This window comes from Lissotriton helveticus, chromosome 7 (assembly GCF_964261635.1).
Source record: "Lissotriton helveticus chromosome 7, aLisHel1.1, whole genome shotgun sequence".
NCBI lineage: Eukaryota > Metazoa > Chordata > Amphibia > Caudata > Salamandridae > Lissotriton > Lissotriton helveticus.
Genome location: NC_136068.1, coordinates 931,014,789 through 931,038,729, shown reverse-complemented (window position 1 = coordinate 931,038,729; position 23,941 = coordinate 931,014,789). Strand labels below are relative to the sequence as shown.

Genomic DNA, 23,941 nt, shown 5'->3' with positions numbered 1-23,941 from the left:
GGCTAAAACAGGGGGTATCTAGGCACTGGGAGCAGCAAGCGACTCAACAAGATTCATAATTAAAAAATATATATATATTTCCATCAGCTTATGCATTGGATAGGATCAGGCACGTTTGAAGGTCAAAAGGCTATTCATTACAATATTATATACCGAATACTTGAAAAAGCCATCCTCATAGGTTAAACACTAGGGTACACAACCTGAATTTGGGAAAATCCAGACATCTCTTACCGGACACCAGGCCTGGTTCTAGCGGGTGGGCCAGGCCCACCCACACATGAGCCTGGCCCACCCAAACACGAGCCAGGCCCACCCAAACATGAGCCAGGCCCACCCAAACATGAGCCAGGCCCACCCAAACATGAGCCAGGCCCACCCAAACATGAGCCAGGCCCACCCAAACATGAGCCAGGCCCACCCAAACACAAGCCAGGCCCACCCACATGAGCCTTGGCCCTCGCAGTAAATCTGCCACCGATGTACAACAACAATAAAAAGTGTTCAGATAACTGGTGATTTATGATCCTACTGCACAGCAACCATTTTTCTGTTGGTAGTTTTCAAATGCAGATAAACTGAATCTTATGGGGATAGCTCAGTGGGTTCCTGCCTTTATCACATATATATCTGTGCTACTTGCAGTTCAGAAGTTACTATCCTAACATAGGACAGTGACTTATGAACTGTCATCAAAGAGATGCATACAAACTTCGTTTTTTGTGTTGTGATATAGTTAGAACGTCTCCAGTCTTTCAATATTTTAATGTTGCTAAAAAGAGTTTCTTCGGGCAGTTATATATTTTTATCAGTAAAGCCAACCCCCAACCACTGGAGTACTCTTTAAATCCCGAGTTTGTGCTTCTCCAGACCAAACACTTGTAAAATATATTGCCAACCAGTATGGATGACATGTGATTTCTAAACCTTGTAATCCTCATTGGCTTATGTGACATTCCTTGTAGACTGATTTATTGTCTCTGTATAATGTGTGCTGTGATGTAAAGTACTGTGACCCCCTACACTGATATGAGTAGCGCTATACAACAAATGAAATGCATACAAGAGAGGGCAACGGAGAGATGAGGGTCACTAGTGGAGAGTGGCAGTGAGGATATCCGAGGAGGAGGTCATGGGGTGGGGGGACTACAGAGAGACGAGGGGCACTGTTGGAGGGTGGCAGTGAGGGAGTCAGGTCATGGGTTGGGGAAGGAACTACAGAGAGGTGAGGGGCACCAGTAGAGGGTGGCAGTGAGGGAATCAGAGAAGGAGGTCATGGAATGGGGGGCTACGGAGAGATGAGGGGTACTAGTGGAAGATGGCAGTGAGGGAAGCCATGGAGGAGGTCATGGGGTGGGGGGAACTACGGAGAGATGAGAGGCGCTGGTGAAGGGTGTCAGTGAGGGAATTTGTGGAGGATGTCATGGGGTGAGGGGAGCTACAGAGAGATGAGGGGCACTAATGGAGGGTGGCAATCAGGGAATCTGAGGAGTTCATGGGGTGGGGGGAACTACAGAGAGGGTGGCAGTCAGGAAATCTGAGGAGGAGGTCATGGGGTGGGGAGCTATGGAGAGATGAGGGGCACTGGTGGAGGGTGGTAGTTAGGGAGTCTGAGGAGGAGGTCATGAGGGGGAGGGGCTATGGAGAGATGAAGGGCACTGGTGGAGGGTGGTAGTGAAGTTATCTACTGGGAAAGAGGTAATTGGTGGAGCACCAAAATAGACTATCGCACCAGCACTAAAGCCGGCCCTGTCATGGCCTTTCTGTTTTTGTTTATTTCGTTAACAGTCGGGTGATTAGGACAACTGTGGAGCATACTTAAGTGCATGCTAATTACATTTACTGCTATATTCAATGTTTCAAGTTTGAAGGTGATTTTACTATTGTTTTTTACTGGGAATATTGAAAGTAGAACCGAATGGTGGCTGATATAGGGCTGGGCCCAAGGTCAGCTGTGAGATAAGGTGCACTGGAGAGGGGTGGTAGAAAAGTGGATAATCAAGCCTGTAAGGGAGTGCGCTGCAGAGTTAGGGGTCAGATGGAGGTAGTAATGAAGAGGGTTTTTCCCTGAAGGCTCCCACAGAGGGAGGCTGAGTAGTGTCACTTGCCTGACACTCCCACCCTAGAAACCTCCTCTTCCCATCAAAGGGACATTATATTGGAAAAAAAAACTTTTGAGAGTGATAACATCTAAAAAGAGACGTGTAAAAAAGTATGTAAGACTAAGGAGAGATAAAGGAGAGCCCAGAAGCAGGCCTGGCTAGATATATAAGTGACAAATCGGGCCAGCAGTGGCCCACTCAAATTCACCCTTGGCCCACCCAAACAAAAATTCCTGGAGCCGGGCCTGCCGGACACCCTCAATTTTCTACTGGGAATGTAATGTCAAAGTCTAGTTCAAGAGGTTCATCAACAATTGCATGTACCAGTGCCTCAAAGCACTGTAATTGCGCATAGTGAAGTGGTTCAGGGAAGGTTTTTGCTATTGCAATTCAGTAAAGAAATTGCAGCATATTTGTATTTGAGGACATCATGAATTCTGATGAGCTTATTTTAGAACACTATTTAAATTAGACAGCACATCAACACTATACTTAATGTAATGCATACTCGTTTGTTGTCCGTAGGATTTCATGATAGCACAACTAGTTTTACACAAAAAATGTTTTTACGTGGCTTATCCATAGGCAACATTTTTTTTTAATTTAAAACCTTAAAACATTTTGTGTATACACACTGCATTATAAAGAAACAACACAACCATGGGAATGTGTTAACATAGTCTACTTTACAGGGATGTACATGGTGATGCGATTGGCTAGTTTAGCTAGGCAAAAGTGCCCATATTCATACACTAGAACCCTGACCGTCAGGTAGCAATGAGACCGGTGAAATGAATTTAAAGTGTGAGGCTGCTGTACTGCTTTGTTATCAGTGGCTGGTGGTGTGAGTACTCATGGCTAGTTGAGGTATAGTAGGGGTGAGAAGAGGACTGCGCACTGTTTGGTTGTGAGTGACAGAGGGTATGTATATTCATGGCCAGTTAAAGTATGGTTGAGGTGAAAAGAAACTGCAACCTTGTATTTTGAGTGGTTATGTCAGGACACTTTACCACTGGTGTTGCGGTAGGAGTGAGGAACCTTTGTACCAGTCTTTAGTGCAGCACATAGGGCATACAGTTCAGGTGGCCGGCAGTTTAAGTGAGGGAATTCCATTTGGACTGTTGTTTGGCATTGGGTTCCTACTTCTTGTGTGTATGTTTGTCGATATTTCCTGTAGTGTGGGTCTGCTTTATGGTGAGTGTAGAGAGGGAAGATGTGTCCAGATGTGTTAGTATGTCTGTTGCTTGATTAACATGGAAGTGAGTGGTGTTCCCTACTCCCTTGTGTCTTCGGTTGTTAGTTTGTATCACTAACTTCCTTGCTGTTCCCCTTGATATGTAGTAATACTTGAGATATGGATGTCATAGAGGGTGTGCCTACCTAGAGGTGGAGTAGACTCCTCAAGGAATGAATCTGTTCGGTCCTTGTTGGGCACAACTGACATGTTTTTTAGGTCCATGTATGACTTGCTTCTCCAATTCAGATTTTCCTTTGCATTCTCGGACATGTAATGCTTTTTTGTAACAATGGGCGAAACAGGTCTACAAATCCCAGGATGCAAAGAAAGAAACCTGTAGGGGAGCAGCAAGAAATGCACAGATCTGAGAAACTTGGCTGAGTCGGTTAGGGTGTTGTGTGCATTTATTGAGCTGCATCTTCCTTAAGGCAGAGCAATATAAAACAGTCTAAGCTCTGTGTGATTCCTATAACTGAGGCCATATAGGCAAATATTACAACAATATCACTATTTCAGCTTAAGAATATCACAGAAACTACTTTGCATGCCTGCAACCCAGCTACTTTCTGGCTTATGAAAATATACCAAAAAACACAACACATATTGTTGTTAACTGGTATACACTCATGACTGCTTTCTGTGCCTTTTCCTTAAATAGCCATTAATATAAATGCTCACTTCTACTTAAGGAGTAGAGCTATCAGTATATTAGGTCAACATTAAGCCTGTAGCAGGATAATTACACCACTTTTGATTTTATATGTGTTCTTACCAGATTTTGAGTCCTATATTTGGTTTAATATAGAAAACCATCCTTCTTCAATTTTCCAAATGTCATTATTAAAATACTGCCTCTTTCAATCAACATCTATTTTTCATCTGAAAAAGCATCCTATTGAGAGCGCAAACAAATGTAAAGCGCAAAGACATCGCACCTTAAGGTTTCAAGGTACTTGGGTCTGTTGGGAAGATTAAGTAAGCCATTGTTCGAATTGTGAGCCCCGGGCTCCGGATTCAACTGTTCTGGCCGCTGCGCCACACCTCTCCCTCCCACAAAACTTTCAGTGTAGGTAATACCGATATCTAATCACAGAGGAGGTACAATTATCCTGGTCTGGCAGCCAGTTTAAGATAGCAGTTTTAAACCACCTGTTCAAACTAACTTTTATGTCAAAAAATTCTTGATGTCGGAAAAAAGAATGTCCACATAAATTAATGACCCTCGATGATATAACTGTTCCTACATTGCCGAAGAAATTACATAACTACCAATAATGTAATCATTCATTAAATGAGGTGAAGAGAAGTACCCAAGGCTGTGCAAGAAGACCCCTTCCATCCCTTGCTTCAAAAACTATTTATAGGAATCAATCTTCTCAAAATACATGTCTCTCTCAACTTTAATTTATCTAATACCTGCATCCAAATCAAATAAATTGTAGAAATCGTCCTGTATGCTGGTGAAAGAGATGGTGTTTTTTTTTTTTATTTCAACTTTCACCGTTGTCGGTGACTTTTGTATGAAACACCACAAAAGGCCAGACATATGCAGCACTCCTTATCAGAACTAATTTAATAGATAAAAGAGATCATCCATCAATTCTAAATTTTGTAGACATTGAAAAGAAAACAGTTGTGCTACATTATTCCACAAACAGTTTTAATGCAAATTCTGGAGCACCAGCACACAATCCCCATGTCAGCTGGATTTTATTCTATTTATACATGTTACTTATTCAGGAAAATGACATACATCAGTTAAGAGAAAGCAATGTAATTAAATCGTTATCAGAGAGAAATGTTATCAGAAATAAGCAAGTGATCATTTTCAATTTACATAAATGGAGAACTAACATATTAAGCATCTGTCTATGAACAACATAACAGTATCATAGTAAAAATTACATCTTTTAGCACACTGACATCACTGACAAAGGTAAAGTCAACTTGTTCTCCACGAGCCACTTCAAAACAGTCTCAACATCTTTATTCATTCTTGGTTGAAGTATAGGTAGACCACGCTGCTCTGCTTATGGAATCCAAACTTCATTCCCTGTAGCTAAGATATAAGTCAGCCACCAGCAGCCATCTTACAATACTGTGCTAGCAAGGCATTCTTCAATATAATAAAACACAAACAAATACCATACTCTAGACCATGGTTACTCACAAAATTTCTCTCGGGGGCCAAATTTACAGTGTGGTTTGTGTCCGAGGGCCGCACCGGTGGGGGCGGGGTCAGTGGGGGAGGGGGTGGGCTAGGTCAACAAAAAAAACTATGACCATGAGGTTGATCACTGGTCCCTGCAGCGGATGCCTTTATCCACTGAGCCACCAGACCCGGCATACACACATCTCTCTCCCTCCCTTGCTCTCTCTTTCCCCCCTCCCTCTCTCCCTCTCTCCTCCCTCTCTCACTCCCTCGCTCCCTCTCTCGTCCCCTCTCTCCCTCCCTCCCTCGCTCCCTCTCCCTCCCCCTCTCACCCCCTCTCTTTCTCTCCCTCGCTCCCACCCTCCCTCGCTTCATCCCTCTCCCTCCCTCTGTCTGTCTTTCTCTCACTCCCTCTCTCTCTCACTCCCTCTCTCTCTCACTCCCTCTCTCTCTCACCCCCTCTCTCTCTCACTCCCTCTCTCTCTCACTCCCTCTCTCTCACTCCCTCTCTCTCTCTCCCTCCCACTCTCCCTCACTCACTCCTCTCTCTCTCTCTCTCTCTCTCTCTCTCCCTCTCCCTCCCTCCATCTCTCACTCCCTCTCTCTCACTCCCCCTCTCTCACTCCCCCTCTCACTCCCTCTCTCTCACTCCCTCTCTCTCACCCCCTCTCTCTCACTCCCTCTCTCTCACTCCCTCTCTCTCTCTCACTCCCTCCCTTGTTCCCTCGCTCCCTCCCTCGCTCCCTCCCTCTCTCCCTCCCTCCCTTGTTCCTTCCCTCCCTCGCTCCTTCCTTCCCTCTCCCTCCCTCTGTCTGTCTCTCACTCCCTCTCTCACTCCCTCTCTACCTCTCCCTCACTCCATCTCCCCCTCTCTCTCTCTCCCTTGCTCCCTCTCTCCCTTTCTCCCTCTCCCTCGCTCACTCCCTCCCTCTCCCACTCCCTCTCTCGCTCCCTCTCTCCCTCCCTCCCTTTCCCTCTCTCCCTCCCTCCCTCTCTCACTTGCTCCCTCTCTCACTCCCTCTCTCACTCCCTCTCTCACTCCCTCTTGCTCCCTCTCCCGCTCCCTCTCTCCCTCCCCCTCTCTCCCTCCCTCCCTCTCTCGCTCCCTCTCCCTCTCTCGCTCCCTCTCTTGCTCCCTCTCCCTCTCTCTCCCCCTCCCTCACTCCATCGCTCCCTCCCTCACTCCCTCGCTCTCTCCATCCCTCCCTCTGTCTGTCTCTCTCTCTGTCTCCTTCCCTCTGTCTGTCTCTCTCTTACTCCCTCCCTCACTCCATCTCTCACTCACTCCCCCCTCTCTCACTCCCTCCCTCTCTTGCTCCCTCTCTCCCTCTCTAGCTCCCTCTCCCTCCCTCCCTCTCTCCCCCTCCCTCACTCCCTCTCTCCCTCTCTCCATCCCTCCCTTTGTCTCTCTCTGTCTCCTTCCCTCTGTCTGTCTCTCTCTCACTCCCTCCCTCTCACTCCCTCTCTCATTCCCCCCTCCCTCACTCCCCCGTCCCCCTCCCTCCCAGTCTCCCTCCCTTCCCGTCTCCCTCCCTCTCTCACTCCCTGTCTCCATCTCTTCCTCGCTCTCCCCCTCCCTCACTCCCTCTCTCCCTCGCTCTCCCCCTCCTGCACTCCCTCTCTCCCTCCCTCCCTCTATCTCCCTCTGTCACCCTCTGTCATCTCACCCTTCCTGCGTGTCAGCCGGGGCTGAGACAGCTTCCAGGTGCACGCACACACACACACACACTCACACAGCCGCACTCAAGCACTTCACAGGTCGTTAAAGGCCATTTGCATGCTAATGAGGCTTTGTTTTATTTCACCTCATCTTAGGCCCCTGCAGCTCCACTCTGGCTATGTGAGAATCGCCCGACCCCCACAGAGCAGCAGAGACTCTCAGAGTCGCGCTGCAGCAGACACTGTTTAAAAAAATAAATAATAATACATGGGTACGATGTTTGCAAGGTCCGCGGGCCGCCGAGGAAGGCTTGTCGGGCCGCCACCGGCCCGCGGGCCGTACTATGAGTACCCATGCTCTAGACTAACCCTGCTGGCCAATCACCATCGTAACTTACATCTGAACAACGTAAATACAATGCCACAGACAACTCTACCACCAGCTGATGAGTATCTCAGAAGTAGCAACTAATATCTAGGTTCTATGAATGTAAACAGTGGTAGAGCATTATATACATGCACGTAACATAACATTGATAGCCAGACAGCTACTGAATGCAAGTAAATCCCGGTGCATCAGATTAAAGAGTATGCAGGAAAATAACATACTTCGCTATCTAATTAGCCTCATTAGCAAACAATAGTAACTAAGAACATATATATGTAAATATTTATATATACATACACATATATAGACACACACAAGACCAAAGGTTAAAGTGACATCATACTTAGGCGCTTGAATGAGACAAGAACTAATGTTTACAAAAAAAAAAACATACAATGAAGTACACTCGATATGGTTTAGTCTAAAAATCATAACTTTGGACCCCATCATGCACTATTCCTCAGTAAAAAGAGTGATGTCAAATTATATGAATTACGTTGGAGTAATTTAAGTTTCCCTCAGGCCTACTCTAAATACATTTCAATAAATGCCTCACCTGGTTGAGGTTTTCATATTCAATGTTTCCATTAACAGACTCGTTTCCAATCCCAGAATCATTTGCAGAAATCAGACTATCAGTAGGAACCTCTGGGTTTGGTTGGAGAAAAGTGTACTTATTGTTCCCAGAATCCAGGGCTACAGCGACCTCGTAGGAGTAAGGCAGCGGCAGAGTCCCATGCTGGTAGTTAGTTGTGAATCGTGGGTCAATGTGTGAGTAAAGAGCTGGAGTTAAAGACTCAAACATCTTGGGTTGCTTTAGTTTTCTGCATTTCAAGACCACAACAAGGATCAGCGTTAAAATAAATAAAAATGAAATGAATGCCAATGCTAAAATTAGATAAATCTTTAAATCTGTTTGGACGACTGGGTCAAGAGGAGGGTTGCTCAGTTCAGGAAGTGCCTCCTGCATGTTTTCTGCAAACACTATGTTTAGAGAAACTGTGGCTGTCAGTGGTGGCTGCCCGTTGTCCTGGACTACGACAGCCACTTTCTGCTTAACAAGATCTTTCTCCAGGAAGACTCTTCGTGTTCTTATTTCTCCAGTGTGAAGACCAATTGTAAACAGTGAGGGGTCGGGGGATACCAGCAGATGATAGGAGAGCCATGCGTTGTGTCCAGAATCAGCATCCACAGCCACAACTTTTGTGATCAGGTAACCCGGATCAGAGGAAGGAGGTGCCATTTCAAACAACACAGAACCATCAGGTCCGAGTGTGGGGTAGAGGATTTCCGGAGGATTATCATTCTGATCCACAATAAATACCCTCACAGTGACACTAGTAGTGAGAGGAGGCGACCCAGAGTCCTGAGCCTTCACCTGGAAGTGAAACTCCCTGAGCTGCTCATAGTCATAAGAGCGCTGGGCGTAGATCACACCGGTCTGGGCGTTAATGGAGATGTAGGAAGACAGTGGTGTGTTCTCCGTGCCATTATCTCTAATAGAATAAGTGACATGGGCATTTTGATCCAAGTCCAGATCGGAAGCCTTTAGATGGTAAAGGGAAGCACCTGGGGCGTTGTTCTCTGGCACATAGATTTGGTAGGAAGACTTCTCAAACACGGGAGGGCAGTCATTTACATCAGATATTTGTAATCGGAGCGTTCTGCTTGTGGTTTGAGGAGGAGATCCCCTGTCCGTGACAGTAACTGTGATATTATATTCTGGGACAGTGTCCCTGTCCAAGGCACCATCAGTCACAAGTTTGTAATATTTTGCAGATGATGATATTAATTTAAAAGGTACACTTTCTTCAATATGACATACAACTTTTCCGTTGTCTCCAGAATCCCGGTCATGAACAATAATGAGCGCTACCACTGTACCCGGGGAGGAGTCCTCAGGAAGGGAACTGGAGACAGATCTGAAAGTTACCTCAGGGGCATTGTCGTTCTCATCAGTAACTTCTATAAGTACCCGAGACTGTGCCACATGCCCCCCTCCATCCCTGGCTTCTACGACCATTTTGTATGAATTCATCTTTTCACAATCCAGGGCTCTCCTAACAAAAATGTCTCCGGTATCTGCATTCAAATCAAATGTATTGTGGAAATTAGTGGACATGCCACTGAAAGAGTACGAGATTTTTGCATTTGACCCTTCATCCTGGTCTGTGGCCTTCACCTGAAGCACCAGTGAGTTAATTGCTGCCCCTTCACTAACTCTCGCACTGTAAACCTCGTGACTGAACACAGGGAAATTGTCATTGGCATCAAGAACATTAATATTAATGTCCACGGTACTGGACCGGATTGGATCTCCACCATCATAAGCCGTTAACACCATGTGAAGGTGACTTTCCTTTTCACGGTCTAAGACAGCTTCCAGAACCAATTCGGCATATTTAAAGCCATCTCTGCTTACTCTTTCTTCCAAGACAAAATTAGGGTTATTGCTCAGCTTATAGCCCTGCAGGGCATTGATGCCAATATCAGGATCTTGGGCATAGCCAAGGGCAAACCGGGTCCCTGGCGAAGACGTTTCAACAATTTCTAGACTAATTGATGTCTTTGAAAAACTCGGGGGGTTGTCATTAATGTCCCGAATAAAGACGTCTATGTGAAAAAAATTAAGTGGGTTTTCCACAACAACCTCGAAGGTGAGGGAGCAGTTCGGGGATTCCCCGCACATCTCCTCTCGGTCGATCCTTTCAGTCACGTACAGGTTCCCAGTTTCCGGGTTTATTGATAAATACTGCTTCTCGGCATCGGAGGCAATATGCAGGTTCCTGTCCTGCAAACGCCCGATATTTAAACCCAAATCCTTCGCTATGTTCCCAACAACGGAGCCCCGCTTCGTTTCCTCTGAGACTGAATATTGTATCTGTGCACAGACCGCCTCACAGACCCACAGAAACAACAAAGACGCCAGTACTTGCCGCCTGCCTCGTGGTCCTCCTCTTCCCGTCCAAGCCATAGTCGGCGCTGCCTGCGTGTGCGCTTTGATTGACGATCGCAGAGACTTTCACAAGTATTCCAATAAAAAGAGTATCAAAATCGCAGAAGAGAATCCAGAAATTAATTTGTATCCAGGAATGAACCGGAGCCCCCGCTTCTTCAATGTGCCACTCTCGCTGCCTCGGCGTCTTGTGTGAAGAGTTCGTTTCAGCACTTCTGGGTCCTGCTTCTCTCCACACTGACTGCGCGCTCGGAGAGCAGGAGACTCCACGCTTGCTGTCACCCAGTACATGACAACAGCGGCCCTCAGTGGGCCTGAGGGTAACTGCAGCCAGGCTGCACGAAACTCTCAGAACCACCGAAAACTTCCAAACCATTATTAAAATGAATTATAAATGTAACCCGTGTCTGCTTCATATCGACTCACTGAATGTATGGCACGAAACAGAACGCACACGCAAGCCCTTGTTTGTGTGCCTCCACATCATATGTAACTGCAATTAATCAAAGGAGACAGAATAATAGTAGATCTGTGGTTAACATTTCTTTCCAGGCCACGAGGATACAAGCAACCAAAACACACCAGAACACGAAAACACATGCGTGGGGGGGGGGGGGGGGGGGGTGACAAATACAAACGTGATAAAAAGTCCAACTGTGGTATCTAAGCCAGAAAGAAGCAGGCAGGATGACTGCATCAGTCAATTAGGCATATCTTGTGAAATTAAACACATGTAATCATGTAAAACTTCATAGTGTGTGGCTAGCTGGCTCGGTTTCTTTTTCTTAAAAATGATAAAGCTTCTGGGGCTATAAGGGGGTGTTTTAATCGAAAGGCAATGAATATCTGTGATATATGGAAGACTTCGGGGCCCATCATTACATTCTGCGTGGGGGGGAGCATATTTTTTTTACAAAAATTTGGGGTTATAGCTGATTTTTCCCCATATACCACTCTATCTGCCATTTCATCAGTCCTGATGAATCCATGTAGCCACATTGTGTTGCTGTATAATCATTCAACCTTACTTGAAAGGAATTACAAAATTGTGTGATGGGGAGGGGGATGGGAGTTCGGTCAGTGGTACAGACACTGGGCTTTGTTCGGGAGATAGAGGTTGATATTGCAGTGTGTTAGCAGTTCCTTCGGCAAACATCTTCCTAATAACAGAAAGGCCTAAATGATAATCCATTAAATCAATAAATATCTATGAAGTGATATTTAGCTGTATTTCAAAGAACAAATTTCCTTTTGGAGTCCTCCTATATAGAAAATATCGAACTTCCACTCAAAATGTTACCCAGAAGAATGGATGCACAGTTTAGCTGTCACAGCAAACTAATTAATGTGTTGCCCGAAAACACATACCCATACAAATATTTGCATGTGTAATACATTTGCAAAATATTTTAACACATTGGCAAGTGAATAAGGCTGAGCTTACATCACGGGCGGGAATCACCAAAGCCATTTAGAAGAGTGATGTTATCTTTCACACTTTAATATTTGAACACCAGCTTTCAAGTTTCTGTATTTGTCACTGCTACACCTGAGCTACTGAAAGTACTATAGAACAGAAGACCATTAATGCGAACCATTTCAGAATAATGTGATTATGAAGTAGCTCTATAATTTAAAATGGTTTGTTTTCTGCCAGTTGAGCATGCTTTAGTTAGCAAAGAACACAAACTAATGAAAATATATTCATTATTCGCAGCTGGCATTGTAGAGCGGTCAATGTGACCGATATTTTAAATAATCATAAAAAAGAATGTAGAATAAGTAAACTTACTTCCATAAACAGCTTGTCCTCTTTGCCTATACTCAAAAAATCATCAATGAGGAGTGGTGGTCCTCGACCCTCAAGATTCTGATTTGCTGAAAGAGTATTTGAATCCTTTGAACTTTGGAAATGGCACTGTTTTTTCTCAGAATCTGTTGTTAAACATACATCACGAGAATAGGTCTGCAGAAAAGCTCTGACTCCATCAATGCCCACAAACTGAGAAGCAGGAAGAGCACTAAAGTTAACCCCGGATGACTCACAGAGCTGAGATTCCCTCCAGCGATGAATCCTGATGGCCAAAAGAAGAATGATAAGGAAAAGAAACAGGAATGAAACAACAGCAACAGCGATCACCAGATACAATGTGAGATTGGATTCCAAATCTGTGGATGTCGAAGGGTTACTTATATCGTGAAGAATTTCTGGCAGACTGTCTGCCAAAACTATGGTGACTGTAACTGAGGAAGAGAGAGGGGTCTGCCCATTGTCCTTCACTAAGACCACCAGGAATTGTTTTATTGCATCTTTTTCCATAACAGGGCGAGCTGTCCTGATTTCTCCGGTGTGAAGACCTACAGTAAACAGCCCCTGGTCTGTGGACCTCAGCAGCTGGTAGGAGAGCCAAGCATTCTGCCCAGAGTCTGCATCGACAGCGACCACCTTTGTGATGAGATAACCCGGTTCAGATGAACGAGGTGCCATCTCCACACCAGAGGACTCATCCATGGGTGTTGATGGATATAATATTTCAGGGGTGTTGTCATTCTGATCTTGTATAAAGAATGTCACAGTGACATTACTCATGAGAGATGGAGAACCACCATCTTGTGCCTTCACTATAATTTGAAATTCTTTAAACTCTTCAAAATCAAAGGATCGAAGTGCATATATAACACCAGATTCAGTATTAATTGATATATAAGATGACAATGGTGTTTTCTCTATGGGTCCCTCAATAACAGAATAACTGATTTTGGCATTCTTCTCCCAGTCCATATCTGTTGCTCTGATTGAAAAAATGGAAGTGCCAAGAGGTATATTTTCCATTATGTAGGCACTGTATGACGTTTGCTGAAATGTTGGTGGATTATCGTTTTCATCTGTAATCTGCAGGTTTATGGTTTTGGTTATAGACAACGGGGGAATTCCATTGTCCGTGGCTGTAATAGTTATGTTGAATTGTGGGACCTGTTCCCTGTCCAAAATATTATCAGTTACCAAACTGTAGTAACTTCCAACTGATTTATGCAACTGAAAGGGGAGGTACGGCTGCAGAAAGCAAGTGACCTTTCCATGCTCTCCCGAATCTTTATCGTACACTTCCAGAATTGCAATGACTGTACCCAGTGGGCTGTTTTCTGGAACCTGCTTGAGCACAGAAGACATTAAGATCTCTGGGCTATTATCATTCACATTAATGACCTCTATCAAAACTTTGCAGCGTGATGATAAAACCCCATCACTTCCTCGAACTTCAAACTCGTAAAATGCGTTCTTTTCAAAGTCCAGAGTTTCAATCAAAAATATCTCTCCAGTATGAGCACCTAGTTTGAATTTTTGTACAATATTTTCTTTCATTTTGTTAAAAGAATATGTTACTTCGGAGTTCGATCCTTTATCAAAATCATCAGCTCTGACACTGCCCACAACAGTTCCCTTGGATACATTTTCCAACACACTGAACTTGTAGATGGACTGCTGAAAAACTGGTGCATTGTCATTGAAATCCTGCACATTGATCTGTATCCGCATGGTGCCTGATCTGACCGGATCCCCCCCGTCCGTGGCTGTGAGGATCAAGCTGTGAACTTCCTGTTCCTCCCGGTCCAGGGATTTCTCCAGGACCAGCTCGGCATACTTCGAGCCATCGCTTCTGTTATTTACATCTAGAGTGAAATATTTGTCATCACTGAGCTGATAGTTCTGCAGAGAGTACACGCCCACATCTGCATCGTGCGCCTCGGGCAGCACAAACCGGGTGCCGGGGGCAGTTATTTCAAGAACTTGTAATGTTATTTGATCATCAGTAAACGAGGGGGAATTGTCATTAATATCCTGGATCTCTATTTCGACCTCATACACTTTCATAATGTTCTTTGAAATGATCTCTACATTTAAGAGACAGCGAACGTCGTTCCCGCACATATTTTCTCTGTCTATCCTTTCATTAACGAATAAAGATCCACTGTTTAAATTAAGGGCAAAATATGGCATCGTACCTCTGTCATGGATCCGAGCTCCTCCCTCTGATAACTCCTTTACATCCATTCCCAAATCCATAGCCACATTCCCAACAAAAGCGCCTTTCCTCATTTCCTCGGGGATGGAATAACGCAGCTGCCCGGAAGCGGCTCCACAGACTGTCAGCAGAGCAACAAGAAGCAGCAGGGGAGCCCCGGAGTAACAGCGCCTCGAAGACTGAGCCCCGGAGTAACTGCGCCTCGAAGCCTGAGCCCAGGAGTAACAGTGCCTCGACGCCTGAGCCCCGGAGTCACAGCGCCTCGATGACTGAGCCCGGGAGGAACAGCGCCTCGATGACTTATCCCCGGAGTAACAGCGCCTCGAAGCCTGAGCACCGGTAGAACGGATTCCCGTCGGCTGAGATCCAGAGGTGCGTCGCCTCGGCGTCGGTGCCATTCCAGACACAGAATCACCCCAGATTACCGGTACAATGCGAGGTGCAGGGGACGCTCGGTTGCGGACTCCACCGAAGCAGAGCTGGCACTCACTGAAATCTTCCGAGGTTTCCCCGTCTATTAAACTGCTGCCCCAGTCCCGTCTCTGCTGTACTCCACACCACGTGGTCCGATGTGTCTTTACGTTCTTCTTTCCCTGGTTGAACAGCGGCGCTCGGTGTCCTAGCAAGTAACTGCACACGCTGCACGCACTGCTGGTGAAAAGTGTTAGATGCTGCTTTTGTTTTCACTTTGGCCGAAGTTTGTAGAATAACAACTAGAAACAAGAGACACCCATGCCTCATTCTGACGGACTAACATGGCGTTAGAATTCCCAGGCAGGTGGGGACTTCGAGGGCGGTGCGGTGTACGCATCCACAGAAACAAAGCGCCCACCGGAGTGTTCAAGGCACATTTTAGCCTCCCACTGCAGATGTGTGTTGCATTAACGGCTCTTCGTGCAACTCATGCATTGGTTTTTCGGGGTTATATGAATCATGTTACTATGTATTACAAACATATATAGCAATAGCATTTAGAACCACAAATGCCCATATTTTAATGAAAATACACATATATTCTTTATCAAATGAACATCTTTGGACACTGGTCTAATTAAACGGATACCTCAAATCAGCTGTGCGAGGGTTATGGAACACAGACTACTGCCGCCCCAGGGCACTTTATTCATGAGCGGATCCATCAGGGATACCGAGGAGAGAACCGCACGTCAGCTAATGACGTGTGTGTTTTACTCCAAAAAGGCACAATCGAACGGTGTTAACACTTTTGAGACTTAACAATATCAACTGCACTGTTAGCTCATTGCCTGTTCCTTTTATCGAGGACCATCACTGATATGAACCTGGGTCAGAGCAGAGACTTTGAACTGAACCCGATCCTCTCGCGATATTTCCCTCAGTATCACCTGGATGCCATTCCCACGGGGTGGACACTGAACTATCTCGGTAATGATAAACGCGTTCTGTTGTACTACGGCGCAGCCCATCTCCAGGATGTCTGCGAGGAATGGACAGGAAGTTTAGGCGTTGACAGAGCGATCTCTATCTCTGCGGCCGGGACAGCAAAGCACTGGCAGTAGGAGGGCACCTCTTCTATCTTTCAGGGGTAATAGCATCAACTCATGGTTTGGTGACAAGCTGATGATATAAATCCTTCACTACCCCAAGGTGGCCTCTAGGCGCTGAGCTGGGAGCAGGCAGGGGGATGGGGTAAAGATGTGCACACCAGAGAGTGGCAGGAGGCAGGAATACACCGAAAGCAGAAAAGCCTGCCTGTCTCTCTCCCAAAGGCTCATAAACAACATCTGGTTTTACTCCAGTGTTTGCAGAATTGCCAGGATATACCATGGAACAGAAGCTGTGCAAGAGGTATAAAATATTGGCAGAGTTGCTCCACCTATGAGTAGAGCAGAACATTCACAGTCACACGGCTGACATTAGTGGACAGTGCTTTGCTCGTCCCGGCAAAATCCCCAAATAACCGAAGACAGCTCCGATACCACGTCTTTCAGCACATTATTGGACGTGTAATGCGTGGAAAGGACCGCACAGGAGTACAATCCACGAGAGCCTGCCAGGCTGGAACAAGACTGTTGACTTGGGTTCACATACGATTCAACAGCTACTCCAGCAAGAGGCTGGCTGAACTCGCACCACGTCTCTGCCGGGCTGTATGTGAGCGTAGACACCCCAAGTACAGGAGATTAAGAAGTGATATTTGCTAGTGACTGGAAACCCTGCCATCCAAGTCACTCTAATGAACCCACCAGTGAACAAAGGGAGTAAATTAACGAGTGGTGCCAATAAAGAGTCCAGCAGAAAACAGTGGTCTAGGGCAGAGGATGCTGACAAGGGCATATAGACGTGGTATTCTTGAACAGTATGCAGTTAGAGAGAAAAAATAAAGCTAGCAATGGAACTTGTCCATCGTTCTTTAGGACTGACACAAAGATGTAGCGAAAGTGAAGCAAACACAAGGCGATGATCGACGGAGCACTGAAACTTTTCAGACATTCACCCCCAGTCACATATCTGGGTTGAATCCAGTTTCAGAGACTCACCCCCAGTCACATATCTGGGTTGAATCCAGTTTCAGAGACTCACCCCCAGTCACAGATCTGGGTTGAATCCATCATCGTCCTTTAGCTCACTTTACCACCTCAGTTCAGATCCAGCTATATGCAAATCAGTCTTGACTCTGTTCCTCATGAACTGTCTAGTACAAAAACTGGTCAGTCGCAGGACTGCCACAAAATTGGAGCGAATGAAGAAAGGGTCACACACACACTCAATTTTGAGTAGTTTTGGCACTCGGCCTCTTTGGTGGGGCCCGATGATGAAGCATGACACTGACCAGGTCGGTGTGTGAGGGCCTTCCTACTCAAAATTGAGTGTGTGTGTGACCCTTTCTTCATTCGCTCCAATTTTGTGGCAGTCCTGCGACTGACCAGACCTCTCTCTTTTTGTTGAAGTACATTTAACCGGGGACTGAGAGAGTGTCCTCGATTCTCCCTACCTCTCCCTTTGTTGATACATAGTACAAAAACTGCCAAGCCAGTTCTTCTCTGGACCGGAAACAAACATCCTGGGACTGGTTTTGGGTTAACACCCCTCATCAACCAGGCTAGCTTGAATCCAGTGACAAAGAGAGCAGGGAACCCGTGTCCTGCCAACTTACGGCGAATAAAGCAAACACAAGGAGATGATGGATGGAGTGCTGAAACTTTTCAGACACTCACACCCAATCACAGATCTGGGTTGAATCCATCATTGTTCTTTAGCTCACTTCACCTCCCCAGTTCAAACCCAGCTATATGCTAATCAGTCTTGACCCTGTGCCTCATGGGAATTTGTCCATCATTCATTGGGACTGACATCAATATGTAGAGCCCAGTGATAAAAGTTCAAGTTGAAGACGTCAGCAAGAATACCAGCAGCGGATACATTAGAATTTGGTGAGATAAAAAAAGCCATAAGCTTTTTCTTGGGTGACGCCTCACCCAAGTCAGTCAGCCTAGCCTCCTGCTGCTCAGATGCCCAGAACGACATCTGTAGAGTACATCAAGGCTCCCCACTCAGCACAACACTCTTCAACACCTACTTGATATCACTTGCCAGCATAGTCTGCACGGAGAGAACCAGTGTTATCTTCTGCTGACGACACATAGATGACACACTACCTCTCCAACAAAATGCCAATAACCCAGATCTAGTTTGTCACCTGGTGACGAAAGTTGCAACTTTATGAAAGCCAACTGTCTGCACCTGAACACTGACAAGTTGTGATCTTCTGCAGTTACTCCTCACCAAGGATCTCCACCTGGTGGCAAGAAGAACTTGGACACACCTCCATTACCCATGCCAAGAACCTCAGCATAGTCATCCACAATCAACTCACAATTTCCTTCCAAGTTGATGCCGTCTCCGGCTCCTGCTTCCAGACCCTGAAGATACTGAGGATTTTTAAATGGCTCCCCAACAGCCCCCAATGATCCTTCAACTAAGCCCTAATCATCAGCAAACTGGAGTATGGAAACACCCTCTAAGCTGGAATCAACTCGCAACTGACTAGGCGAGTCCAGACCCAACAGAACTCAGCAGACGTGATAACACTGAATTTAACACGCCAAGCACACATCACCCTGCATCCAGGGAGCTCTACTGGCTTCCTATTCACAAGTGTGCTCAGTTCAAACTCATCTCACACACCTTCAAAACACTACACAACACAGGACTAGCTTACCTATGCAGACATATCAGATTCCACAAAACAACCATGCTCTTCAGCTCATCATGACTCCTACTCACACACATCCCACACATTCGCAGACCCAAAGGTTGCACCTTCTTCTACATCACCCCTAAAGTCTGGAAGGACCAACCCTTGCACATCAGACCCTCTGCTTTATTTCTTGAATTCCAAAAGAAGCTGAAGGAGATGTGGCTATTTGACTTCAAACTTGCTACTCTTTACGAGGACCAGGCGGCTCCTGCTTCAGCATCTGCATACTTTCACAGGTGAGAGAGCACTTATAAATAGACGTGAAATAACATAACCTATTGTAGATGGAGAGGGGCTGTATAGGATGTGAAACGTTCTTCCCTTTCTTAAGGACCACATTTCCATACAAGCTGATAAGAAGGCAGACAAATGACACGTGACAAATAACAAAAAATAACATTTATTGCAAACAATTAGCATCTACAAAATATAACTATTCAGATGTATTTCTAGGCTATGAAGAAGAATATGGTTTTCAAGGACTAACTTCAGGCAGCACAAAGTTTATTTAATTTGCTTTAATCAGTGACACAAACAAACTATGCATCGCACGGTCTCATACAATGATGTTTGAACAATCTAGGAACATACGACATGATATTTAGCTACCATTTTTAAACGAGAAACACACAGATCTTTCTAAAATCTCCAAGAAAATGGCAGCGGTGTACTGAACAGAGCTTCTTTGGTTGAGAAGAACAGTAAAGGAGTCTAAGCAAGAAGACTTTGGAAAACAGAGAAAATGTTTCTATAGTACGTATGGTTCTATGTTCTTTAAAAACACTCTCAGGACAATAACAATCTTTACCTTGAAAGATGCCAACAGTACAAGCACAACTCCAGTGGAAGACCGTGAGGCTTACTATTATGGGATCCCAAAGGAAGTGGTATTGTTGTGGGATTGGGGGGTACATTTTGAGACAGCACACATTGCGAATTAGAAAGAAGGACTAGCCAGCATGTGTTTACAAGCTGCACATAATGGAGGAGATGAACACATTTGAAGATGATGCTTTATAGATAGAAAGATGACAAAACATACTATGGGAAGTGCCCACAAAGAGACTGAAGACGATGCAAAATTGAAATTAGTGTGTCTGTAAGAACTACTGCTAGTAAATAATATTGTGGTCTGAATTCAAAAGTACAGAAGGTGTAGGCAGCCATCACAACAACAATACATACATGCAAGAATGAGGTGGTCAATGAAGCAGAAAAATAAATGCAGTAACTTTCAGTTTTTCTAAATTAGTTAACTAAAGTGGACGGCTGAGTCAAGAAACTCAGAGCACAAACAGGCCCTTCAGCTACCTCTGGTTCCACTTTTCCACAGTTTGATTCAACAGTGAGCTTTGAACGCTACTGCTTAAAATAGATTGCTTTTATAATAACTAAGAACATTTACAAACCATGTTTTTACATTTACAATAGTGATTAGAAATGATCACAATAAAATATCTGCTCTCATGCACAACAACAGACACCTCAACTTTTTTTTAAACACGTACTGTGTTAGAATATGAACATCATTTCTTAATGATTGCATAGGGGGGGAGAATTTGGTTTCCTGTAACTCAGGCAGTCCTTTCTTTTCAGTGCTTCCTGCTCATTCCCTAGTGTAAGGTAACATGTTATGTATGTGCTTGGGACTTAAGTGGAAGGTAAAGAGCAAAAGAACACAGAATGAGGTGTGCACACCTTTAAGCCAGCAAATGACTTACTGCTGCTGTTCATGGCTTAAATAGCACCTACATGTTTTAGTCTCACTTTGAATTGTTTATTAAATAGTGCAAGTACCTGTCCAGTAATAGCTCTCTGCAAGGGATCGTCTTCTACAAATGGAAGAAGCAGATCGGGTAGCTCACCTTGCTCCTTATCGGGTGTCTTGTATAACTAGAACCATATCTACTATTACCAAGAACCAATTCAATTCAATTCAATGAGACTTTATTTCGGATATATTTCAATCCATAAAAGCACAAAATCAATAAACATTTCATAATTAAAATCACCATTACATCTGAACAAATAATACATATTTCATGAATCATACAATTCTTTTGATGAGTAGGTAGGCAAAATCAAGATCACAATTAAAGTGGAGGTAGTACCAAAATACAACAAAGTGCATTAGTACATCATCACCAAGAACCATTTAACCCCACTCATTGTCTTGTATGTTTCCTGCGACTGGCAGCATACATGCAGATATTGCTACTCACTTATTTAGTTAATCAATGTTATACAAAAATGCAGAAATTGTTTGGTTTCTGACTAATCGGAAATCTTCCAAGAAAATAAAAATAAAAATTTTCATTAACCCGTTTACTGCGCCCACGATTTTGCGGAAGTACGGCACTTCCGCAAAACGGGCGGGGCAGCGTCGGCCATTGGCCGACCGCAGCACTGGGGAGGTAGTGCTGCGGTTGGCCAATGGCCGACCGCAGCATAGAAGGGGTTAATAGATGCACACGTTACTCTATATATTCTGCCCCTCATCAGGAAAACAATTGATTTGATTTCGTTTTTAAGAAGCACCAAATGGTTGCACAGTGGCATCTTGGCGCAGCCTATGACCGGACGGTAACAGAGGAGATTCACAGAATTTCAAGATACCTAGTTAAGATCCAGAGTGAAAAGCCAGGTCTTTAAAGCCTTCCTGAACTTAAGCAAGGAGGTAGCACTTTTCAGCTCCCAGGGCAGATGGTTCCAGTATAAAGTTGTGCAGCGTATCAAGCTCCTGCCTTACCAGGTTGCTGTCCTGTTAGTGGGTATAGTCAACTCTCTTGATGAGCTGGAAAGAAGGATCCTGCCTGGAAGATACCACCTAAACCGATCTCTGAAGTGCACAAGGGCCCTGGCCCTTCAGAGCCATATAAGCTGTACAAAGGCCGTTCAAAGTTATGGGTTTTCTCACTACCAGTCAGTTCAGACTGTTGACGGGTTAGGAGGCCAAACCATATCTGGTAGACTTTGTAGGAAGACTAACAGCAGCATTTGGCACAATTTGCAATTTTTTCAACTATTTTGTGGCAGATTTAAAGCTAGCCCATTGCAATTGTCTATTGTCGATAGCACTAAAGCAATAACTACCGTCTTCAGCATGTCGAACGGCAAGAATTGCACAATTTTTCCTGGGAATGCGAAGGGAGAAAAAAGAGGTAGAGATACGTTTATTTACTTGCTCCTTGTCGGGTAATAGGTATTTAATCAGGACTCTCAGGTTTTTCACCTTCTGCACTGGTTTTGGCAGGATATCCAGTTCCTCCTGCCACCAATTTGGGGACCAAAAGGTGGGATTATTACCAAAGAGGATGACCTGTGTCTTAGTTGAGTTCAGTTTTAGTCCATCCAAGGAACCACTGCACTCATGCAGTTTTTAAAGATCCTACTCATTGTAGGAAGGTGGATACCTGACTATGGTTACCCCCAACTTTTTGCCTAGTGTTTAGCTGGTTTTCGACTTAGTTGGCCTGGGATCCTGCTATTCAGGACCCCAGGCTATCTGCTCTCTCTGTAAAATGGACTCCATGTACTGTAGGTACATACCAAATTGGGAATTGGTTCACCTTATCAGCCCCTGTAGAAGTGTACCCTAGGTACTCAGGGCATAGGTGTAACCAAGGCCTACCAGGGGCTGCAGCATGTATTATGCTACCCCTGGCTGGCCACTCAAACTGACACAACTGGCTGATCACTCAGCTGGGGCAAGGTCGTGTAATCACCCCTTGCTTAGGTATAGTATTCCTATATCTACCCTTATATATTGACACACAGTAACCTATAAGTCACTCCTATGGCATGCCTTAACAATCTTGGAGGCAGAGTGCTTGGTTATGTGTGAGATGGTGCTCTAGCATGAGCTGAGCCTGTCTGCAGCTTTCGGAACCATGTCCTTATAGCGGATCTATGATATCGCCATACCATATACTCTTAAGTGCATTATAATCCTCGCAGTTGAATGCTAACTTTGGTTTGCCCTTATCTAAACATGTCGTGTAAGGTGTCATACGCTTTGGAATACTACCCCCTCGCCAATTCTGGCAACAGGGGTAGCAATCCACCCTTCTCGAGGGAGAAGGCATGTTAGTTCTGACTATCCCGGTTAAAGTAAACCAGAGCCCCAGCGTCACAAAATGGACGCTGCTGCCACAGACACAAGTCTGACCTCCTGCTGCTGGGAGTCCTTCCAGTCACGGAGGTTTGGACAATAGGTTTCCTGCCTGGAGAGGTGCGAGCACCACCCCAGACAGGACTTTGTGTATTGGGACAGGGAGGGCTGAATAGATTGAGACACTGCCTGAGGCACACTAGGTGCTTCATGCATACCCCAGTTCAAACCGGTTGCTGGGGCACTCCAGCCCCAGCTCTGGAGCGAAACTGGACAAAGGAAAGGGGGTGTAACCACCCCCTGGCTGGACCCACCCATAGGAGGGACCTAGGAACGAATCCAGCCACTTTTAGCTGTATAAAGGTAGGAGCTGTGTCCCTAGACTTTAGATTTGATCCTGAACTGAAACTTGAAACAAAACTCTGGACCTTCGACATTCTGCTGAGGTTGAAGACTGAAGAATCTCCTTTGTGGCCAAGGAGTGACCACCCTGGGCAACCAGGCACCATCCAGCAAATCAACGGCTTGCTTTGTCGACGCTCCCGCCGGGACCCGAGCACAGAGCCTGACAAGACCCAGACTTCCAGACCTCTCTGACCCTCTCTTCACGTCTGCAGCATAGCTGAGATCTGTGGAGGCGACGAGACACATGGGACCGGCCATCTTGAAAAGTCCACGACTTGCTAAATGTGCTGCTCCTGAGGTATCCTCGCAGCTGTGCACTGGGGATTGAGAAGCCCCGAATCCGAGCTCCACCTGCACCGAAGATCAGCCCTCCACACTCTACGAGTTCTGCGTGGGGCCCTTCTGCTTGTGTTCTGCTCGACGCGTTGTCCGGTTGCTGGCCCGTTGGCTAGTAGCCTCTGTGACGACAATCCTTTTGAATCACCTCGCTGGTCTGGTTGCTCTAGACTGGCCCTTGCCTCTCTGCAAAGGTGAGGCACCTCAGACCTTGCTGGTCTGCATCAGAAGCCTTCTTTGTATGCTGCGTGGGTTGCCTTTGCCAAGGCTTGTTGACTTTAATCCGGCAGTCGACCCCTCCATCTGCGAGAACTTTCGTGGGACAGCTGC

The 23,941-nt window shown here is 45.5% G+C and overlaps 1 protein-coding gene across 14 annotated transcripts in view; it reads right to left on the bottom strand.

The window, feature by feature from the left end:
* Positions 1–23,941, bottom strand: part of LOC144769402 (protocadherin gamma-C3-like) — a 917,178-nt gene that overhangs the window by 268,042 nt on the left and 625,195 nt on the right. The window contains exon 1 of one of the 14 annotated variants that reach the window (XM_078653482.1): positions 8,095–10,642. The exons of the other annotated variants lie outside the window; for them this stretch is intronic. Coding sequence (XP_078509608.1) covers positions 8,095–10,512 — 2,418 coding nt within the window. The 5' untranslated portion in view covers positions 10,513–10,642. Of the gene's footprint in view, positions 1–8,094; positions 10,643–23,941 lie in introns of those variants that run through there. 14 annotated transcript variants of the gene reach the window in all.